Source organism: Mus caroli, chromosome 10, assembly GCF_900094665.2.
Source record: "Mus caroli chromosome 10, CAROLI_EIJ_v1.1, whole genome shotgun sequence".
NCBI lineage: Eukaryota > Metazoa > Chordata > Mammalia > Rodentia > Muridae > Mus > Mus caroli.
In genome coordinates this window covers 35,456,435-35,479,578 of record NC_034579.1, presented here as the reverse complement: position 1 = coordinate 35,479,578, position 23,144 = coordinate 35,456,435, and the positions used below count along the sequence as shown (strand labels likewise).

At 44.4% G+C, this 23,144-nt stretch overlaps 1 protein-coding gene across 1 annotated transcript; it reads left to right on the top strand.

The window, feature by feature from the left end:
- The first annotated feature begins 2,075 nt into the window (after positions 1-2,075).
- Positions 2,076-16,173, top strand: LOC110303178 (sodium-dependent glucose transporter 1). The gene is made up of 4 exons (XM_021174165.2): positions 2,076-2,369; positions 11,174-11,342; positions 12,947-13,063; positions 14,606-16,173. The coding sequence occupies exons 1-4, from the start codon at positions 2,211-2,213 to the stop codon at positions 15,613-15,615; spliced, it is 1,455 nt and encodes a 484-aa protein (XP_021029824.1). The 5' UTR covers positions 2,076-2,210; the 3' UTR covers positions 15,616-16,173.
- The last annotated feature ends 6,971 nt before the right edge of the window (positions 16,174-23,144 follow it).

The window sequence follows — 23,144 nt, the reverse complement described above, 5'->3', positions numbered from 1 at the left end:
TGTCTTGTGGCCAGCTTGCCACATTTGAGGCAAAGTCCATATGGGGGTTCTTCACTGCTCATCACCTTCCTTGAGTTAGGATGGGGATTCTTCCAAGAGCAGATCTGTCTCACTGCCAAAAAAAATAAAAGCCATATTCTGTAGATCTCTGAGGTTTTTGAAGACCATCTATCTGTCTGTCCTCTATACTGTTTGGTGGTGCACACATGTGGAGGTCAGGGGACAGCTTTTAAGAGTTGTTTGTCTCCTTCCACCACAGGTTCTGGGGACCAAACTCGGGTCATCAGGCTTACATGGCAAATGCTTCCACACACTGAGCCATCCTGACAGCTCCCGAAACAAGATTTTACGCAGCCCACGCTGGCCTCAAACTCCTTATGTAGCCAGCAATGATGGCCTTGTATTTCTGATCTCTCTCCTCTCCTCTGAGTGCAGACTTATGCTGCCAAGGCTAAGAAGGATATGGTTGGCTTCAATAAAGAAAGATCCAATAAAAATTGGCTTTAAGCTGGGTATAGAGGTTGTAACATCAGCACCAGGAGGTTGATGAAGGAGAAGATTGTCATGAGTTTGGCACCAGCCTGGGCTACAGAGTAAATTCCAGGACAGCCTGGGCTATAAAATGAGACCCCCTTTCCTTCCTTCCTTCCTTCCTTCCTTCCTCCCTTCCTTCCTTCCTTCCTTCCTTCCTTCCTTTCTTCCTTCTTTCCTTCCTTCCTTCCTTGCTTCCCTTCCTTCCTTCCCTTCCTTCCTTCCCTTCCTTCCTTCCTTCTTTCTTTCCCTGTTCTTTCTTTCTTTTTAAGATCTTGGGTGTTGCTGGAGCAGTGGCTCAGCAGATAAGAGCAGCAACTGCAGGTCTAAAGGACCCTGGTTCAAATCCCAGTAACTGCTTGATGGCTCACAGCCATCTGAACTGTCGTCACTAGCTGGGCAGTGGTGGCACACACTTTTAATCCCAGCATTTGGGAGGCAGAGGCAGGCAGATTTCTGAGTTTGAGGCCAGACTGGCTTACAGAGTGAGTTCCAGGACAGCCAAGGCTACACAGAAAAAACCTGTCTTGAAACGTAACCCCCCCCTCAAAAAAAAATCTCTGGTGTTTTCTTTCCTTTTTTAAAAAAGAACTGTCCTACCCCCAGGTGATGTACCGCAAGCAAAGACTCACATTTATGGCCCTTTCCCATTCCTCACAGCCCTTCCAGTACCCGGAAGTATCTGCAGGAATTGGGGTTAGTGTGTGTAGCTGAGAGTGAGCCAATGAGTTAAGTATTTTTCAGTCCTAGATACAGAACCCAGGCCCCTGAGCATGTCAGACAAGCACTCAAGCTCTGAGATCAGCCCCAGCCCAGCTTTTGCTCATGAGCTATTATTACATGATCCATAGCAGAGATCTGCTGGCTACTCTTGGGCGAGTTGTTATGTACTCTGTAAGCCATAATCCTCTTGGTTGCACAGGGCTAAAGTGGACTGTGTGTCAGAAGGGTTGAGATGCTCCGTGTGAAGGCTGACCCACAAGGTTCAACCCGTATTGGTCTTGGTAGCACGAATATGGTGAATGGCAGCTTTAGAAGCTCAGATGTTGATGGACAGGACTGGGAGTTTGGGAAGTCGTGGAAGGTGGGGCCTCCCAGATAACCTGAAGGGGAGACTCTAGTTTTCCCCCTTGCAGAAGAGTCTGTTGGATCCGTCGGAGCTAGAGTTACCGGTAGGTTGTGAACTGCCCAGTGTGGGTACTGGAAACCAAAGTCAAGACCCCTGAAAATTCTGAGCCATTCTCCAGCCCCCAGAGCCTCTTGACTGGGTTGTTCTGAGGCTGTGCTTTCCGCTTTTTCTCCCTCAGGGCGTCCGTGCGTCCATCTGTGTGCGCTTACGTGGGAGAGATACTGAATGCGCTTCTAGGAAAGCATCCAGTCTTCCAGGCAACCACATTCCCTTCCCCCCAAGAAGCTGGGTCCCTGATTGCTGAGAAAGACCTATTTCTGCCAAACGGTCTTCTTAGGGGCTGTGCAAGATGGGTGCGAGTGTCGGCACCACGTGTACAGTCCAAAGTGTAACTTCCCAAGGTCCTGACTCAGGACTGTCCGTGGGGGAGGAGGCACTGGGAGCAATCTTCTGGTAAGACAGAACAGGGGCTCAGAGCTCCAGGGACCCTGCCAAAAAGCCGGACCACACCAAAAGCCCGTTGTCTGGAGCCACCAAGCTGGAGTCGGAAATGGGGTCCCGTGGGTCCGGGGCCACTTCTGTTGAGCAGCACCTCCTCCAGACTGAGACCCCAGGGAAGAATGGGCTCCAGGCCGTGTCGAGTGGCAAAGTGGGAAGAACACTGCGCTGGTTCACCACTGTGGTTCTGAATGCTGCTTTCCTGGGGATGGTGAGAGCTGAGGCTGTAACCGCCTGCACTTTGTATGGCCTTTGTGCAACATTATTGAACCAGCCTGGGTCGCTGGAGAATGGCTACAATTTTAATCAAACGTGAAATTGATGACCCTAATATTTTCCAACTGCAGCAAACTTTACTTGGTTTCTGTATGAGGGAGAGAGAGAACTGTGCTGGTGTGTACCAATGGCCCTCCCTGTCCCAGGTGGTTAGACAGGAATGTGCTTTTCTAGGAGTTCTTCCTTGGGTCCTGACCAGATCCAACTAGCAGCATAATTTCTCCCCAAGTAGGAAGTGACTTTTCCCAGGTCGCAGAGTTGGTTAGGTTGATAAAGCCAGGAAGATGTCTCTCTCTATGATAATCTTACTTAAATTGAGTCTTCGGGTCTTTAAATATTTTTCTTGGAGCAGCGTGCAAAGCAAGAAGTGACTTTTACTGACCGCTTAGACTTCTTTTCAGTCCACTGTTTGTGATGACCTGCCTTGGTCCTTTGGCAATTGTGACCTTGGAAAGGTGAAAGTGAGTTGTTTGTGGAGTGAGTCCAGGTAACTAAGGATCCCAGGGACGGAATCAGAGGTGGCTTTTGATGAGGTGGAAGATCCGAGAAATTGCTGCAGACTCTGGGTCAGTCCCTCTGTGGACCAGGTCTTGCTGTACGTGCACTGGTCCTGGATGGCTTCGGCCTAGGTAAGGGGCTCATGTTGGGTTAGAGCAGACAGTGGTGCCATTAGAACCAGGCATTCATGAAATATAGATGAATGAGAACCACTTCTTAAGGGGCCCAAGGAATTTTCTCTGAACGCTAGTGGTTAACCTTTTCGTCTTGTTGCTCTTATTGAAAAGGTTACATTTGTTTATTTGAACAGTTTCTTTGCACAAAGAAAGAATCAAGGACTGGCCAGGGCCTGAGCAAGAGAAGGCTAAGAAAACTACCAGAAAGCATATAGAGATAAGGTGATTTCGTACAACTCACTCACCTGCTTTGGACATTTCAGGCTGTATGCATCTGTGATGGGCTCAGTACTTGTCTGGTCAGCAACTTGCCTAAGAATATCCTTTATAAAGCTCCAGTTTTTGGAGTACTCTGGTAGGCTACAGTAGCCTTCACACAGAAGCATCTGTAGGCGGATTTAACAATCTCACTTTCCTCTTGGACCAGCCTCAGTTTGAAATGAGCACAAAGGGCACTTTCTGTGAAGACAGTCATGGTCAGTTTGGTCCAATTACAGAATTCATAATGGACAATAACAAATTGGTCATGAAATTCGTTATACCTTCAAAGGATGAGCGCATAGAGACATCTGTGACTCAAGGTAACCCAACAAAAACAGGAGACAGACGTTATGATGGTTATCAGGTAGAGAGGACAAAGAAACCAGAACACACTCTTTTATAACAGGTTTCTGCAGAGACCCAACTAGATCAAAATCAAACAAGCCAACACTCACATAATAAGGAGATTAACAGGCTTAGAGTGCAAGTCTCCATGGCCTTTGTCTAGACCAGTGGCTCTCAACCTCAATGCTGTGACCCTGTAATACAGTCCCACATGTTAAGGTGAACTCCCATCCCCAACCATAAAATTATTCTTGTTGTTACTTCATAGCTGTCATGTTGATACTGTTATGCATTGTAATGTAAATATCTGAGATGCATGTGACCCCTATGAAAGGGTCATATATACCCATAGATTGACAACTGCTAGTCTAGGGTATAATAGCAATTAAGACCATTAGTTGCCTATAAAATTACCTAACTTAAAGAGTTACTTACTTTTGTAGTTAGCCTGGCAACATAAGCTAGTGGAACCTGGAGAGCCACTAACCACAAGTATTTGAAAGCTTTGTCATAGCTGGGCTTGCCCTCTGCCACCCCTGATGCTTGCAGAGTACCTGACTGCTGCCCTGTGAACACACAGTGTGCTCTCCCCGAGACGTCCCCTTATTCAGTGTTAGTGTTGAGGGAAACCACAGAATCAGCAGTCATGTGTATAGGAACATGCATGTGAATACGGTGCCCAGGAAGCCAGTTATGAGACGCCCAACCTGGGTGCTGGGAATGGAACTGAGGCCCTATGAAAGCTAAGTACAAGTCCTAAGTCATTGAGGCAATCTCTCCAGCTCCCGAAGAGGAGCTCTGAAGTGAACTTTTGTTCCAGTCCATATGTGAATGTTCCTACCTTTCAGAGAGTGGCTCCACGTTTCAGAACCCATGGAAGTTTTTACCTGTTACAAAATCAGAATTCTCCCCCAAGTTACAGGTAGCTTTACATTCCATACCACTCACATCCCATTGCTGCAAAACGAATACACAGAAACTACTAGAAGCTTTCTTCAATGGAGACTGACATTTTTATCAATGTCAAAGGTGGCCATTCATTTTGAGTATTGACTTCTTCGATTATGGAAGGTATAGAAACTTCCAGAAAAGTAATTAAGAAGGCAGAAGTCCGCAATTTCAATAAAGGCCCTTGAGGTGGAAGCGATCACCACCTAATGGCAGCCCAGGAGGCATCAATTAAATCCAGTTCACCTCTAAGGAAACATATATCCATCAAGGTTTGGAGGGGAAGCTTTCTATGTTCCGTCTGCAGAGGTATAACATCTCACTTAATGACATTGAGTTGGACCTAATGTGGCACCACTCAAATGTTTGGTTTTATCCATAGTAATCCCTAGGTCTTGTTAATCACATGTATTTGTCATGATTAGTTAGTAATTGGACAGTCATTTCCAGTGAGTGTCTCACAAGCAGCAGTGATCTCCAGAACATCTAGGAGAGCTTTCCACTCTGCAATTCTAGTCAACTTGCTATGGATGGGCAGGGGCTTTGACAATAGCATCTGCATGTGTGTGTGTGTTCATGTAGAAAGCTAACACCTTCAAAATGGCAGGGAAATCATAGCCTATGTTCTTGGGAAAGCTGTCTGCCTGAAGGCTGGTCCTAGTGAAAAATGTACTTTGGGTTAATGCACGGTACCATTGCTTACTGGATCATATCACAGTTTAGGTGGCTGTAAAGGACTCAGATGCTATCACCAGGGGTGCAGCAGTGACAATTCAGAAGGGCTCAGTCTATGCTCCCCAGTGGGAGTGGATCCAATTGCCACCTCTTCGAAGTGCTTGTGACTGATGCCATCCAGGCAATGCAGGAGCTGGTCTCCCTACTGCCTTTGTGTCTGTACTTCCTTTTCTTTTTAAGTTTATTTATTTTATATATGTGAGTACAGTGTAACTGAAGAGGGCATCAGATCCCATTACAGATGGTTGTGAGCCACCATGTGGTTGCTGGGAATTGAACTCAGGAAGAAGAGCAGTCCGTGCTGCTAACTGCTGAACCATCTCTCCAGCCCCTGTGCTTTCTTACCTGATGAACAATTAGAGTGGCACTGTGACCTGGAACCCTGCTGGGAAACACAACTTCTAATTTAACTGCAGCTACTGTTATAATGTCAGTCTTTCTTCACAGGGCACCCTCCGATCACCTAGACAATGGACACCTCAGGTGGAATATGAAAGACTGTGTCCGACTTAGCCAGCTGCTAAAATCACAGGATTTGGCACTTTATTGTCTTAACTAACATGATGGATGGGACGGGACGCAAACACAGGTTAGAAACACTTCACAGTGAAAGTACAAATCCACCAATGCTTTGTTACAGTCTGGGTCTCCTCACACACACACACACACACACACACACACACACACACACGTGTACACACAGTGTATCTTAGAGTGCAGAGCTTCTAATGCCAGAGGCTTTGAGGACTGAGGAAGCACCAGGAGGCATTGGAGCTCTCCATGTGGCCACGCTTAGCAAGGGATTTACATCCTTTGAAGTTCAGGTCCTTAGTACCCCATACTAAATAGGTTCTGATAGGTAATTGGACTTGGGTCAATCCCTGGAGTTCATTCAAATTGAAAAGCTTAATAACTTCACCACTGGCTACTTAGCATGAGAATCTGCCAAGTCATTCCTTGGTACTTAATTCTTACTGTGCTTGATGCTGGGTTAAACATCAGCTTGAGGTTTACGAGCCACTGGGTCTGGGACTTCCTACCCAGGCCAGGGGAACTTGATCGTCCTTTCCATGGTTGCCCTTTCAGACTAAACAACTAACTGCAAGACTTAAGATGCTTGTGGCTAATGATCAGGGGAGAGTTCTGTACAGTATTAGGGCATTTGGCAAGAAAAGTTGTTTGTGTCTGTTGCGTGCCAGTTTTATGAGGTGAGTCTTGCTATGTTGCCCATGCTGACCACACCTCCTGGGCTCAATCCATTTCCCTGCCCTGGCCTCTTGATTAGTTGGGACTTCGGGGAGGGCTGCTGGGCCTTACTCTTACATATAGGACTTAAACATAATAGAGGGCTGGAGTGCAGATTAGCTGAACCCAGGGCTTCCTGGAAGGCACTGTGCCAATTGAGCTGCACCCCAGCTCTGTAATGTCCCCATCTGTTCAATTTTGTCCTGTCTTTCCTCTTCTCATCTTCCTTAATAAAATAAAACACCTTCATATCACATAGGCAGTATTTATTTATTTATTTATTTATTTATATGAGTACACTGTGGCTGTCTTTAGACACACCAGTAGAGGCCATCAGACCCCATTACAGATGGCTGTGAGCCACCATGTGGCTGCTGGGAATTGAACTCAGGAGTTCTGGAAGAGCAGTCAGTGCTCTTAACCACTGAGCCATCTCGACAGCCCCAACCCCCTTTTTTTCCTTATTTCTAGTAGTTTAAGCTTTGTGCATTACTTATAATTTAGCATTTATTTACCTTAATGTCCAGGGCACAGTAGGAAGGAAGTCAGTAGAAACGTTATGAAACAAGATTCAGACTGGGAATGTGTAAATTGTGCAACCTCTAGATGCCTAGGCCTTTTCAAATTAAATCAACAGCATCCTATGAACCATACACTACCCAAGACATAGAAGTCAGGAAAGAATGTGGCTCCTCCTCTTCCTTTTTTGTTTTTTAAAGAATACTTCGTTCACATCAGCTTGCCTAAGAGTGCTAGGATCATAAATAGTCACCACACCTGCTTTAGCATTTAGTGATAGAAGTCTCTTACACATTGGCAAGGTCATAAGCAAATAGAAGAGTAGATATGTGAGAAGATATTTAAGACTTGTTTTTCCTTGCCCAAGGGATCTCATAGGAAGGGGCCATTAACTCATTTAAAATGTATTGTATTACTGTTTGTTTAAACTTCACTGCTCTACTTAGAGAGGCGAAAACCATGACCCCGACAGCCTCAGGAGCTTGGAGGATCCTTCTGGGCTGAGGGGTCCTGGCCACTGCCTCCCCTGAGCCTCAGTCCTGCCTCTTTGCTGAGCTGGAACAGCTTGTGGGTGGGTGGATTCCCAGGCCGAGGTACTGTGCCCTCAGCCTCGTTTGGCTTAGCTCCTCCAGCTGTTGTGTCTCTGTGTCATGTATCTCTAGGACGCTCTGGTGCTGTGACGGTATCCACACATTCTGAGGACAGTAGCTATGGCAAACACCGTGATCTCTCTGTGAGTGACTGCCCCTCATGTGTGCTGCTGTGAACCCTTTAAAACACTGGTTCTCAAGCCTGTGGGTCCCCACTCCCTTGGGGCCAAATTGCCTTTTCATAGGGGTCTCCTAAGACCTTTCGAAGACACAGTATTTGCTATTTACAGTAGCAAAATTTCAGTTATGAAGCAGCAACTAAAATAGTTTTATGGTTGGGGGGGGGGTCATCACAACGTGAGGAACTGTAGCAAAGGGACGGAGCATTAGGAAGGCTGAGAGCCACTGCTTTAACGAGTGCAAGGCACTGATTTTAAGACATTGGACTCTTTTCCATCGTACCTCACAAGTGAGCCAGGTCATCTAAGTGAAAATATCACCATTCTAGCTACTATGTAGTTCAAAGATGTCCCAGCCCCGCATGCACACAGGTTCCAGGCCCTTAACTTTGTGATGATAAGTAAGTGTCCAGACACCTTCCCCTGAGGGATCCATTCCAAGCATGCCCTCTAGCTGGCAGTCCAGTGAGGTATCACTGCACCACAGAGGACTCTACACAAATCCATAGAACTCAAATCAAGAAGCAACCTGCAGCTGCCATCCAAGATCACTGGGCACAAGAGACTCTGGCTAGCACATTTGTATGCTCATTTGATGTCATGGCCATCACTGGAAGTCTCTTTAGCACTGCACATCTGATGCCAACCATTTGGTATAATGTTATTTAAGGGGTTGGAGAGGGAACTCAGGAGTTATGAGCACCTACTGCTCTTGCAAGGGCCTGGATTTGCTTCTCAGCTCCATGTCATCTGGCTTCAGTGACTTCAGTTTCATGATATCTCACAGCCTTTTCTGGCCCCTGAATTCATGTAAGTGCATGTACACCCACTCAGGCACCCACACATATACATAAAACAAATATTGTGAAAGTTTTTTATTTGAGCAAAGGAAGATTTATAAGTCTGGTGACCTCGGGAGTCAATGGAAGTAGACAACCCTACCCAAGAGTGGGGAGAGGAAGATCTGTAGGCAGAGAAAGAAAGGGATGTATGGAAGTACCTGTGATTGGTTCAGTTTAAATTTTGCCTTGTTTGAACATAGCCTACACATTGTGGAGCCCATGAAATTGCCCATGTGTTATGGGAAATACACTTGGAAGTTAGTGTGCTGACAGGTTGCACTAGAGCTCCTCACGTACTGAGATAGCTATAGACCAAATTTACTTTGAACAATAAATTGTCATTCTTTAACATTTTATTGTTAAAGTCATGTTGTACCTGGTGTGTGCAAGGAAGGTTGACAGTCTGTGCTTCTGATGACTGAGGGTTTCTTTGAAGGAACGTATAGATTTGAGTAGGCTCAGTTGACTTGTCTCCTATGTAGTCTATATATGTAGAACCCCATCTGTACCAGAAGGAGTTCACTTTTAATATAATAAAAATTAGAAAAATCATATTTATGATTTTGATATGTAAATTATCATATTGGTACTTAAATTATAAATACTATACTAAAATGTATTTCAAATATAAGATTAATGGTGCACCTTATAAATTATGGTGATGATGGTGACTGGTGAGATGATTCAGCAGTTTAAGATGTAGGCCATCAGGTTTGATGGTCCTGAGTTTGATCTTCAGAAGTTACCGCAGACTGGCCTCAGTCAGCCCCTCCATCCATGGGAGAATCAGAATCCCGGTACAGGTGGGCAGGGAGTTGGCGAAAAGTGACAAACAAATACGGACACAAGGGGGTGTTGTATCTGAATTTAATTTGTCTCACAGAGAGCATCAGACTTATAAGTGACTCTTACACAAAACAGAGGGATGCGTACAAAAAGCTAACAGGAACCAACTGGGATAAAAATCAATGTTAGCAACTGGAATCAAAAGCAGCCCCACCTAGTTTAATCTTAGAAGCCAGGGGCAAGGGCTTCATGCCCTTGCCATAGTTCCAATTCTAGTCTATTATATAGTCCACCTTCCCCCTAGGCCATTGTAAATTCCTGTGTATGGGAGTGACTCAGTTATCTATTGTTCTAAGTATATTATGTAGACTAGCCCTGAGATTACTAGCTCTATTCTAGTAAATTGTAATGCCTGATTTCTTTCACTGTCTCTCTTTCAATACTAGAGGTGATTTTGAATGTTACTGAATAGGTAACATTCTTACTGAATTCCAAGCCCAGGGTCGGCTCAAGGACTGCCTAAGACTTTGGAACACTGGTGGAGGCTAATCTAACTTAGCTATATGTTAAAATCAATCCTTAGAGGCACTTATAATAAAACAATATTGAAGGAAAGCACACAGATCCATTCACCAACTAAAGCAAGGATAGATTTGGAGCATTTGTTTTACAGGATGCCATGGTTCCAGGAGACTAAGTTTCTGTGAACTTTTTGCCTGGGGACTGCGTCCAAGCTTTTGGACCTGTCACATGAGTCACTACTGGAATGGGTGTGGCAAGAAGCCACATGGTGGAAAGAGAGAACTGGCTCACACAAGTTTGTAGCCATCTAACAGCCATGGGATAACTGGGTACACCTGAAAGGGAGGCTGGAAATGAAAAAGGACAAGGGTTGTGGGGTGGGAGAGAAGAATGAAGCCAAGACAAAGGTTTCTGATCAAGGCTCAAAGTTTAATTTCAGCACTATGTTTATATAGGGAAAGCCCACAGACCCATCCTTTGTTTCAGCTGGATTGAGTTGCAAAGCAAGCTTAGCAGGTGGTCAAATTCTCAAAGCTCCTGTAGGAAACTGCAATTGTGGGGAGGCCAAATGACTCCAGCTAGGTCTAAAACCATCATGGGGTTGTTTAGCCTACTCAAGGCTGGGGGAAAGGTGCACAAGTTGTCCCCTGATCTAGACATTCATTCACACAATGGCATACGCATGTGTGCATGCACACAAACTAAATAAATGGAAAAAATAAAAATAATTATTTATTAGTTGTGCTAGCCATTGAACTTGGACTTGTGCATGCTAGACAAGTAGTCTACTACTGTTATACCCCCCCCATATTAGCTTTTAATACAGAGCAGCCTTTTAAGTTATTGTCAAATAGGAAACAATGCAAGATAAAGTCACAGAATTAAAGAGCTTCTGAAAAGTTGGGAGGCTAGTAAACGAAGAAAAGCAACAGGAGCTTCATAGCTGTGCAACTTTAGTGTTACTGAATATTCCTCCGTTGCCGTGGGCCTTAAAGTCACTCTCTGCCTTGTACCCATACCCCATTTTTTTACAACTATAAATTTAGATAAATATTACTTTATAAGTAAGAGCTTTTGACTTTGTAAATCGTAGGGAGTGAGTGCTGCTGTGCTGGGACCCACATTTCCGGACCTGGCAAGAAATGTGAACCGGAATGTCAGCAGCCTTTCAGAAATCTTCGTGGGCCGTGCCCTCGGCTACCTGTGCGGCTCTGTGGTTGGTGGAGTGCTTTTCGACTGTATGAATCATTTTCTACTTTTGGGTAAGATAACAGTGATTTTCATTCCTTTGTTTCTGTTACTAAGTTTGCAATTTGTCTCTAAATATGAAGTAGTACATTTAGCCTGTAATTTAGCATATTTAGTAGTAGCCTGGAGACGTGGACAATCGAAGTATTATTATGTTTTGTTTTCTCCCACAACAACTGCTTTGCCAGAGTCTGCTGTCCCGTGTCAGTGACAGGGAACTACTAACCCTGTGGAAGGAGTGTTAGCAATCCCAAGTCTTGTCAGCCTTCATCGATACTCAGGCTCTATTCCAGATGCGTGTTGACCCCAAGAGTTGTGCTTATCTGAGGCAGCAGGATTCCTAGAGCTGAAGAGGTTAGAAACTTCTGCTCTTGAAATCTGGATTGGACACAAAGGGGGACAGAAGGTTGATGGCTACTGGGGACTGTGTTTTTGTCTGCTGCTTCACATCCCAAGCTTCTCTACCACACACTAAAAGGGGATGGGAAAGCCTATTGCTCCTGTTGAATAAATGAGCGAACCCTCTTATTTCCAAAGTAGACTGAAAGGATCCATATAAGGATTATATAAATGTAAGGTTTGGTTTGTGGAGAATCCTGTTACACAGCTGTTCCACCACTGATCTGAATGCCAGCCTAGAAACTATGCCTTGTATTCTCCTCCCAAGTCCGCAAACTAAGTTATTAAAAGTTTTACTATAAACTGCTAAACTAATCCCTCCTTCTTTTGGCCTTTTTGTTATTCCATATATAAACATCCCTTTTGGTTCTTGGATTGTTTGTTTGTTTTGCCCATGTGTGCATGTGCATGTGTGTATGTGGTATGTATTCATATGCACATGTGTGTGGGCTCACATGTGTTTAGAAATGTGTGTGAGGGCATGGAAGCCACAGGTATGTTCCTTGACTGATTTCTGCCTTATTGACTGAACCAAGCTCTCTCACTGAGCCCATAGTTCACTGATGTGACTAAACCAGCCAGCTTGCTCTGGGGAGCCTCCTAAACTCTGGGATTACAAGGGGCCACCATGACCACCCAGCTTTTAGGTGGGCTCTGGGGATTGGAATTCTGGTCCTCACACATGCATGGCTCATGTTCAGTCCCTGAGCCAGCCTTCTAACTACGCCCTCTCCATTTGAATTATTATTTTTAATTATTAAAGTATGTTTAATTAGTTATTGTGCACATTCTAGAGCCCTTGTGTACAGACTGGAGGACAACTTTCTCCTTCCACATGTGGGTTCCCAGGCTCTAACCCAGGTTATCAGGTTTGGCAGCACTGAGCCATCTTGCTGGGCCTCCTTGTGGTTCTGGAATGTAAAATGTTTAAGTAAATGGTTTTTACTTCTTCTGTTATAAACTATGGCTTAATGGTAAAATTTATAGTTCAGTTCTGTCAATGACAGTATTATATTCATTTCATAACCTTTTAAATTTTATAATCCATAAAGATTATACAAGAGCATGGCTACTTGTAGAAGATACAACTCTCACCTTCACAAGGTCACCCTCTTTTAATTTGATCTTGTTTGCCCTTGGAGGAGCTGTTATTATGTTGACTTGACTATAGGCTGCTCGAAAACTGATCTTGACAGCTGAATTTCAACTATTTTCTCAGGGCTGTCCAACCTGCTCACCATAGCCAGTCTTTACCTCACTCCTTTCTGTAAAACAGCTGCCTTACTGACTACCATGATGTCTGTTACCGGTGTCTCCTTTGGTGTTCTGGATACAGGTTAGTGAATCACTCAGGGTCATATCTAAGACTTGGGCACACTACTGCTGAGAGGGGTGGAGAAGGTATTAAACGGCTCCCCATGATGGACTTGAAATGACGGGGAAATGTGGATCTTGTCATAGAGCCATCGACTCAGAATCACCCTGCTAGCAACTGCTCTTCGTGTAAATTAGGGCATGGATTTTCTAACTATCCAATGGTAAATGATCTTAGAGATTCTATCCTAGGAGAGATTATGGGTTGTTGCTGTTAGGATCCAAAGAGGAAAAGCCAAGAGCCAGCGCTTTGTGCTATTTTCTTTGCATTTATTTATTTTTGTTCTTTGCTTTTTCAAAACCTCCCTCTACAGTAAAATTTCTGCATGTGTGATGATGTCTTTGAAACCTGCAGGGATGGGGGATGTGACTCAGGAAGATCTGAGAATTCACTGGCCATCTAGCGTAGCCAAATGGCAAGCTTTTAGATCAGTGAGAGATATTGTCTCATGGCAATAAGGTGGGGGATGATAGAAGATGCTGAGCATTATCCTCTGGCACCTGCATGTGCACACAAGTCTGTGCATGTCCACACATACATTTACCCTGCCCCACACAAAAGCCTGTTGAATGACATTTGTGATACTGGTGTACTTCCAAATTCCAACCTTCTATCCTTTCTGTCTCTGTGTAATGTTGTCTTACAGATTTGGAAATATTTCATTTAGGCTTTGTTTGGATGCAAATTCAGAGTAGAATGAATTTTTAAAATCAATCATTTAAAAAAAAGAGATAGCCATGGGCTTGAAGTTTTAGACTTCTCTTCTTGTAGGTCCTCTGATAGAATTAAGGGCAGAGTCTGAAATACATATTGTTTCCTGTAATAGGCTCACTAGGGCCAGGATTCTAAATGGGTATGTTGCATCTGTTTTAAGCATAAATAAATAGTATTTTTATTATTGCAAGTACAAAAAGAATTGATAATGTGTCTGAAGTGTATGTATACCTATGCATATGTATATTATTGTCTTAGTTAAAGTTTTATTGCTGTGAACAGACATCATGACCAAGGCAACTCTTATAAGGACAACATTTAATTGGGGCTGGCTTACAGGTTCAGAGGTTCAGTCTGTTATCATGGAGGCAGGAACATAGAAGCATCCAGGCAGACATGGTGCAGGAGGAGCGGAGAGTTCTACATCTTCCTCTGAAGGCTGCTGGCAAAATATTGACTTCCAGGCAGCTAGGATGAGGGTCTTAAAACCCATACTTACAGTGACACACCCACTCCAACAGTGCCACTCCCTGGGCTGAGTTTATACAAACCATCACAATTATAGAATATATGTAAACAAATAAGTGTGTCAAATGAAATTCCCCAGGGGATTGTCAGCCTATTTTATAAAAAGCCTTTGCTAATGTGCCTGGTTGGATGTCATGTATAAGTATGAGACAGTGTGTGTAGAGATCTTACCTCACAGAGTTGAATCAGGTGCAATCTTTGATAATTTAGAACATTTGTCATGTATTAGGTAAGTTACTGTAATCACTTCTTTGTTGGTAGGTGGAAACGTCCTCATCTTGGATCTCTGGGGGGACAAAGGAGCCCCACATATGCAGGCCTTGCACTTCAGTTTTGCCTTGGGTGCTTTTCTGGCTCCCCTGCTGGCTAAGTTGGCCTGGGGTACAACAGCATCTGCTCAGAACTACACAGAACACCAATCAGACCGTTCGGCCTTGAACCAATCCTTTGAAGCCACCTTAGACTCGGTGTTCGCGGTACCCGATGACAAGAATCTGCTGTGGACATATGCTTCTATTGGCACCTATGTTTTAGTAGTTTCTGTCTTTCTGTTTGCTCCATTCTTTAAGAAAAACTCAAAGCAGAAAAAATCTGCAGCATCTGCTCAGGGAGCTCGAAGGGCTAAATATCACAGGGCCCTGCTATGCCTCCTCTTTCTCTTCTTCTTCTTCTATGTGGGAGCTGAGGTGACCTACGGCTCTTTCGTATTCTCCTTTGCTATCACCCATGTTGGCATGGAAGAGAGCAAGGCAGCTGGCTTGAACTCCATCTTCTGGGGAACCTTTGCAGCCTGCAGGGGCCTGGCCATCTTCTTTGCAACATTCTTACAGCCTGGAACCATGATTGTGTTGTGTAACATTGGCAGCCTGGCCTCATGTTTCTTTCTGGTGCTTTTTGACAAGAGCCCTCTTTGTCTCTGGATCGCGACTTCTGTGTATGGAGCCTCAATGGCAGCCACGTTTCCCAGCAGCATCTCCTGGATTGAGCAGTACACCAGCATAAATGGGAAATCTGCAGCGTTTATTTTGATTGGTGCTGCCCTGGGACTAATGGCGACTCCTGCACTATCTGGAATTCTTCAAGGCCACTATCCAGATCTCCCAGTAGTTCTGTATACTTGTCTGGGCTCAGCAGTATTAACAACTGTTTTATTCCCTGTGATGTATAAAGTAGCCACCTTACCTCTGGATCAAAAGCAGGAGAAAAGCATCAACAGTGAGGGCCAGAAAACTTTACTTTCTAGCTTTAGGCTAATCAAGGAAGCTAAATGAAAGTGGAAGGTGGAAAGGTGTGTGTGTGTGTGTGTGTGTGCTGTATGTGCACACATGCAATGGATTTTGCAGTGGTTAAAATGAAGAATGAGACATTTTCTAATAGAAATATAGTAGAAATGTTTTTATAAAACCCACAGCCAAGGTCTCCAAGCTACTCTCCTGAGACGCTCTGCAGCCTGTGTCTTCTCCAGCTGACAGTGAGTATGCAGTCATGAGGCACCAGGTCTCCTGAAACTCCTTACACTGCCCCTATTGAAATTATCTCCCCAACCCATGATTCAAGAAAAGAAGAGAGAAGAGAAGAGAAGAGAAGAGAAGAGAAGAGAAGAGAAGAGAAGAGAAGAGAAGTATTTCTAAAATAAAACCCATGATCTCTATAATTCCTGTAAGACAGCTCTGAGAAATTAATGTAATTGCCAGCCCATTCTTCATTTCAATGAAGTGAGACATGAAACAGAAATAGCTTTAAGAATGTACTCTTGAGCTGGAGAGATGGCTCAGCTGTTAGGAGCCCCAACCACTCTTCCAGAGGTCCTGAGTTCAATTCCCAGCAACTACACCATCCCTCATAACCATCTGTAATAAGATCTGGTGTATCTGAAGACAGCTACAGTGTATATAAAATAAATAAATAAAAAATACGTAAATATTCCAAAAAAAGAGAGAGAATATGTTCCTATTGTGAACATGGAACCATCTAATATATTTAATAATGTACTCTGGTTCTAATTTTCTGAGAAGTGATTTTTAAAGCTATATTTCACCAATTCTAACTATAAAATTATGATACTCCTTATAATAAATGTTGGTTCAACATTGCAGCAAGGCTAATCAAAAGTTCCCTGCATCTTCATATATAAAATGTTGAATCTCATGATTTGATCCAAGAAAAATCACTATTTACTGTATTAAGATTATGAAGGCACCTAGTTCACCATTATTTTTCTATTATCTATGTGTCTGTTGTACACAACACTGGGTTTCGTCAGAGCTGAGGAGCTGGAGACTACACAGTGTCTTTTCAGGCCCTTGAACTACTCTACAGCTTGGGTTTGTGCTTTATTATTTCCGGGTTTGATTCTTACTGGTTTTGAATAGTAGCTATGCCATAAGCACTGTAAACGTTTGACAATTTTACTTTTATTTTTTTCTCATGTCTTTGTGTGCATGCATATGTGTCCGCATGTTCTCTTGTGTGTGCAGGTGCCTAGGGAGGCCAGAGGTTGACATCGAGAGTTTACCTTGATTGTTCTTCACTGAGGCAAACTGCCTGAGTTGACAAGCTCTCTGACACTCCTGTCTGGCTAGCCACTGTGTCCTAGGGACGGACCCTTGTCTCTGCTCCCTGAGGGTCCCTGCCATTACAGACGGACAGTTACAACTATCTGGGATTTACGCAGTGTCTGGAGATCCAATCTCTGGTCCTCACACTTGAAGGATACGTGTTCTAAGCACTGTGCCACCTCCCCAGCAGCACCGTGTTAATCTGCAGTTCTCATCATCCAAGGCTCCTCTTCCCTGAGTTTAGAGCACCTGGGAAACCAAGCTAAAGGCGAGAAGGTGGTTTGATTGCCTGGGAGTCAAGGATGAGAGCATCTCTTCGATGTGAGTGTGGTAACACTGGTGTGGGCCAACCTTAGATGAGTGGTTGGGTTGTTTCTTCAGTTGGTTCTCAGCCATTTTGAGTGGTAATTACACCATAAGCACATTAAACCGACAAAGGTTCCCAAGGTTTATGATGTCTGACATTGTGTTTCTCCGTTGCAATGTGCTTGGATACTTTCATCTCATGTCTGTAAATAGGAAGTTTTGATGAAAATTGATTTCGTTTGTTGTAAGTGATGTTCAGCTCTTTTCAGTGCTCAGGATCAAGGCCAGAGCCTTACACAGGCAAGGCAAATGTTCTATCCTTTAGCTACATTCCAGCCCCAGGACAGCTCCCTTCACAGCAACTGCTGTTAACTGTATACACCTGCTGTATAACACTGGGTTTTATAAGAACTGGTAAGCTGGAGGTTCAGTCCATTATCATCATGGCAGGAAGCATGGTGGCATCCAGGCAGTGATCCACATAGAGATAGAGAAGAAACTGAGAGTTCTGCATCCAGGCAGCAGGCAGCAGGAAGAAAGCGTGACACTGGGCTTGGCTTGAGCTTCCGAAGCCTCATAGCCACACCCAGTGACACACTTCCTCCAACAAGTCCACACCTCCCAATAGTGCCACTAACTATTGGCCTTCTCATTCAAATCACCCCACCCCCTAATCCTTCCCAAACAGTTCCACCACCTGGGGAACAAGAATGGCCCTATGGGGCCACCATCACTCAAACCACCACAGCCCTAGAAAGTAGCAGTTTGTGGTCACTTTGAAACTTGTTAAATGTGGATTCTGCCTTCAGCATCTACTTTAAGAGCTCGGAAGATAGAGCTCAGAGAGAGAGAAGTGGTGCTAAGGACATGGAATAAACTAGGAATTCACACTAAAAAATCTACTTGGATTCCACAAACCAAAGTATGAACAGCTTTCTATTACTATAACTAGTACTTGGGATGACCAGCTTATAAACAGAAGAGGGTTACTTGGGATCATAATTTTGGAGAATCTGGTTCATGATTGCTTGACTCCACAGATTTGGAGCTTGTGGTAAGGGTACAAAATGAAATAAAATCACGAATTTTACACCCAGGATACAGGAGGGGAATGAGAAGGGGCCAGACTCCCTAATTACTTTAAGAGATGAATGCACTGTGGCCTAAAGGTTTCCCTCAAGGCACCATTGCTTAAAGTTCCACAACTTCCAAATGCCTGACTCTTACCATGCATCTAATCATTGGGATGTTGTGACATTTGAAATTCAGACTACAGTATTCCTCCGTTTCCCCAAGAGCATATCCATTTTACAGCACAAAATGTCAGTCACACTAAAGACTTCCTAACACCTTAGATGTTCTAGTATTGTTCAAAATTCCAAGTCCAACAGGCTTTACCTCTGGGAGCCAAACCCTCAACACATCAGCCTTTTATGAACATTCAAGTCAAACTCATAATCACCAGCTGCAAAATACCATGTATTTTGCTTTCTTGAACTCACACACTCGGAATGCATCCAGTCTGTTTCCAAGGCTCTTCATGATATCAAGGATCTTAGTTCCCAGAACTGCTCAAAAGGCCAAGCCCAAAATGGTGGGTCCTCGTCATGCCATGCTGTTGGGCACAGCCGTTAGAGAGGTGAAACCAGGGAAACTTGTGCTGGGCTTTGGGGAAGCTCCAAGATACCTCTCAGGAATGGGAAAGTACAGTCTGAGATGTGATGGGGGCCATGGGACACAGAAGGCAGGGACCAGGCACTCCCAAACTCCTGGACATCCAGGCAAAGCTGAGTTTCAAGGAGTTGAGAGCAGAGTCAGGGGCTGAGGATGGCAATTAGGCCAGGGCCTGGGGGTGGGGGGGGTGGGNGGTGAGGGGTGGAATGGGAGCTTTGGCTTTGCTCATCGACGAAGGTCCTTAGTTTGGTTGTGGTTGTGAGTAGAAGCACAGAGAGGCCTTCTGTAGGAGGCTTAGGCTGCAGCTTGGTAGTTGAAGACCCTCTCTACCTTCCTCATGGTGGTTCTTAATGAAAGAGACAGTCCATGGTTCTAAACTGTTCATCATGGAAAATGGATGCATACCGTACCAACTTCTCAGGGTGGAGCCGAGATTAAATACCTATTGCAAGGATGAATGTCTGGGAAGGGAAGGTTATTGGTAAACCCTGCGGGTCTCTAACACAGAGAACTCTGCTCTGGGCCTACAGGACCACAGGTCACATTTCCTTATGTTGGGCATTCCAGGCCAGGAATCTGGCAGGGAGCAGGGAGGCACTTAAGTCTCAGGTGTGTACTCACTAAGTCTCTGGATCTCACACTGGATCTCCCTTACTAAGCTTCCTGCCATGGTTTACCATCCCACACAAAACCCTCTCTGAGGCTCAAGCGAATTCTTAGCTTTGAACTCCTATAGAAGGAACGGGAAGGCTGGGGAAACCGCTTTTGAATAAAGTACTTGTATGAGGCCCTGGGATCAATTCTCAGCCACACTCATGCAAATCAAAAAGAAAATTCCTTGACCTGATGATGAAACATGCAAAGAGTAAACACTCCACTTAATAAGGAGGAATGAGGAAATGGGAAGGAGAAATTGGACCAAATTAAGATCTAGGCAGACAAGACATTCTATCCTATAACATCATGTCCAGCACATAGGGAAGAGAGGGTCAGGAATTGACTGGTGTGACCTGGTGTTGGCCTTGCTTATTTTAACATTCATGACCATATGTATGCATAAATTTTTTCAACCTACTTTATTAAGCATTCAACCTCCCCCTAGCCTACCACCCACCAGAGGTAATGGAAAAGAAAAGGTATTAGGGCAGGGTGGAAGTAGATCTGTTTAGAAATAGTTCTTTGGAGGTGAGTCCAATCTTTGTTGTCAGGATATAAGCAGTTCAGTCCAGTGGCAAACACCACACACTAATAGTAGCTGCAGTCCAGTCCTCTCAGCAGACACCACACAAGAACCAGCAGCTGCAATCCAGTTCACTTGGCAGTCATCACACATGAGCCAGCAAGGACAGTTTAATCCTGAAGAAACTGTAAGGCTTGTCAACTGACCTGAGGCCACAGATGCAGCAAGAGGCCACAGGAACCTCATGGGAAGTTCTTTGGCAAGTTTCTCTCTGTGGCGTTACTGCAAATGAAGCTTGTAAGATGCACCAATACATGAATGTTGTTAAAGAAGAAAAGCAAGGTGGAGCAAGGCAAACCAATGCTCCAGCTCCCACTGTCTGGGTCAGGAGGCAGTGTTCCAGTCACAGCCACACCCTGGGTCACTGGTAGGTAGGTTCTGACCCAGAGTGCAATGATGGGGCCAAGCTTTCAACACTAAGGTTTCTGGGAGATATAAAGATCCAAACTGTGGTAACCATATGAGGTCACAGGCATTGTGAACAGTTGGAAGGGTATGCCTATATTGAGAAGAACAGAGTTGGCACAGGACCAGGGACATGGCTTGGTGGGCAAAAGTGCTGCCTGTCTGTGAGTGCATTGTTGTATGGTTGAGTGTCGCATTTGATTTACATAGTTCTAAAAATACTCAACACAGTGCTCATGAAGTTAATGTAGATAAAACCTTTGAAGAAGGTTCCAGCAAAAGAATATGATACTAGAGCTGGGAATCGTTCAAAGGATTGAGGCAGATCCAGGGCTGTATTTTCCCACAATCGATGAGGTTCTCTGCTCTCTGCCCTCTCTCATCACTTGCAGAAAACTCTGACCGAGGAAGACATACTCTCCTGAATATAAACACCCTTTGAGCCTTTAACTTGTTGAAATATTACTTTAGGGAAAAAATGAACAAGAAATGGCCCTGTTTGTTAAATAAGAAGAAAGAAAGGAAGAAGGAAAGAGAGAGAGAGAGAGCGAGCACTGGGCCATGTGAGGAGGGGGAGTCAGGGAAGAGAGAAAGGAGAGGAGCTGCTGATAAAAAAAAGGAGGCCTGGGCCAAAAGACTGGGATAAGCAAAATGACCAGACCATATAGGGAAGGGCTGCAGGAAGAACAGCTCATCCTCTGGTCTGGGAAAGTTGAGGATGGGGGCAGGGGTGTGTTAGCCATATCCTGTAACAAGTGAGACTGAGGCATGCTGGGAGAATCTGATGGCCAGGTCCATTTTTATGTTTAATACGCACCTCAGCTGTTTGTCCAGGGTTTGAGATCTAGCACTTGCCATGTAAATAACATTATTGAAGGAAAAAAAAATACAGGCAGTTTCCAAGCTGCATTTCACATACTCGGTGGAAAACCATCAAAGGCTTTGCATGGTTGCCATGTTCCCAAAAGTCCCTACAAGTCTTCCGATGTGGACAAGAACAAAATCGCTCTGTGAAGCAATTGTTATTTTCAGGTGAGAATCAGTTACATGACACTGCTTTTCACCTTGGTGTGCAGACTTTTTCCCAAGCTGTGATATGACAAGTGCTCAGTGACAAGAAACAGGACAATGTGACATTCTGCTTCTGCTACATCCAGGATGCATAAGCACCAAGAGAAAGGACTTAAGGTATAGAGTTTCAAACCCAGGGGGAAAACTGTTGACATGCCTATTTAATATATCAAAGTGGACTTGGCCTCCTCGGTTTCACAGCATCCCTCAGTCCCTAGCTATTGCAAGGTATGGCTGCCACACCCAGCCCTCTACCCTGAACTTTCCAGCCCAGGGCCTGAGCTGCCCTTCCCACAGAGGCTCTTTCCCATATAATCCAGACATTTTGGTTACCATCTCCCTCTTTTGTTCCATTGGCCTCTTGGCTGCTGCACCTGGTTCCCCTCTCTTCCTCTCCTTTCTTCTCTCCCCTCATGGTCCAGCTCTGTCTGGCCATGTACACTCTGGACTCTCCCAGATGCCCCCACCCTTGACTATGCTCTCCCACACATCTGTAATAAGCATTCTCCTCCATCACACTTAGAAACAGTCATGTCCTTTTCGTTTCTTTTTATTCCTTTTCTCATTCAAAGGGAAAACAGAAGAACAAGTACATGTGTGGGCAGAGGCCTGCTGTTGATATCAATAAAGTACAGAATGATCGAGACAGAAATCTGACATCACCTTCAGACCTCTGCACACACATGCCTTGCATACTGTATAAAGTGAGGGCACCCCCAACCCAAGGTATGGGCGAGGGGAAGGTTTTTGGTTTTGTTTTGTTTTTAAAGATTTATTTATTTATTATATGCAAATACACTGTAGCTGTCTTCAGACACCCTAGAAGAGGGCATCAGATCTCATTTTGGATGGTTGGATGTGGTTGCTGGGGTTTGAACTCAGGACCTTCAAAAGAGCAGTCAGTGCTCTTAACCACTGAGCCATCTGTCCAGTTGGAGGGGAAGGTTTTTATTGTAGATATGAGGAAGAATACAGCAGAAAGAGAAAGTAGTACATTGAACAAGGCCAGCAGACTGGATTGAGCCATGAGAAGAGAGAGAAAGGTGGATAGGGAGAGCAAGAGAGGAAGAGAGGAAGACCAAGAGAGAGAGGCAAGGGAGGCAAGCATGAGCTTTGGTATGCTAATAGTCAACCATTTGTCCTCAATTTCTTTTGGACCTGACACATACATACTTTTTTACAAGGGCTGGCTCTGTGTGTAAAGGTGCTTGCCACCAAGCCTGATGATCTATCTGAGTTATATTGCCGGGGTCCACAAGACCTCTGACGGGTACACTATGTGTTTGTTGTGAGATAGTACACATAAAAACTTACACATCACATTCAACAAATATTTGTGGACAGTGAACAGAAAGACAGGCCAAGAAATATCAGGTATGGTCAATGCGAGGACACACAGGAATTTTGGGATGTCATGTAAAAGGCACCACCTCTGGCCTCCCTCCATTCCCTAGATAACCTGGGCAGTTCGCAAGAGTTTCTACCCCCCAAGTTTGAGCTGGTTAGCTTTTTTCTTTTTTTTTTATTTTTATTACATATTTTCCTC

Coding starts and splice junctions, on each gene's coding strand:
- LOC110303178 (XM_021174165.2), top strand. CDS start 2,211: ATGGGGTCCCGTGGGTCCGGGGCCACTTCTGTTGAGCAGCACCTCCTC. Junction 2,370..11,173: donor ATGCTGCTTTCCTGGGGATG/GTGAGAGCTGAG, acceptor TGTAAATCGTAG/GGAGTGAGTGCTGCTGTGCT. Junction 13,064..14,605: donor CTTTGGTGTTCTGGATACAG/GTTAGTGAATCA, acceptor CTTTGTTGGTAG/GTGGAAACGTCCTCATCTTG.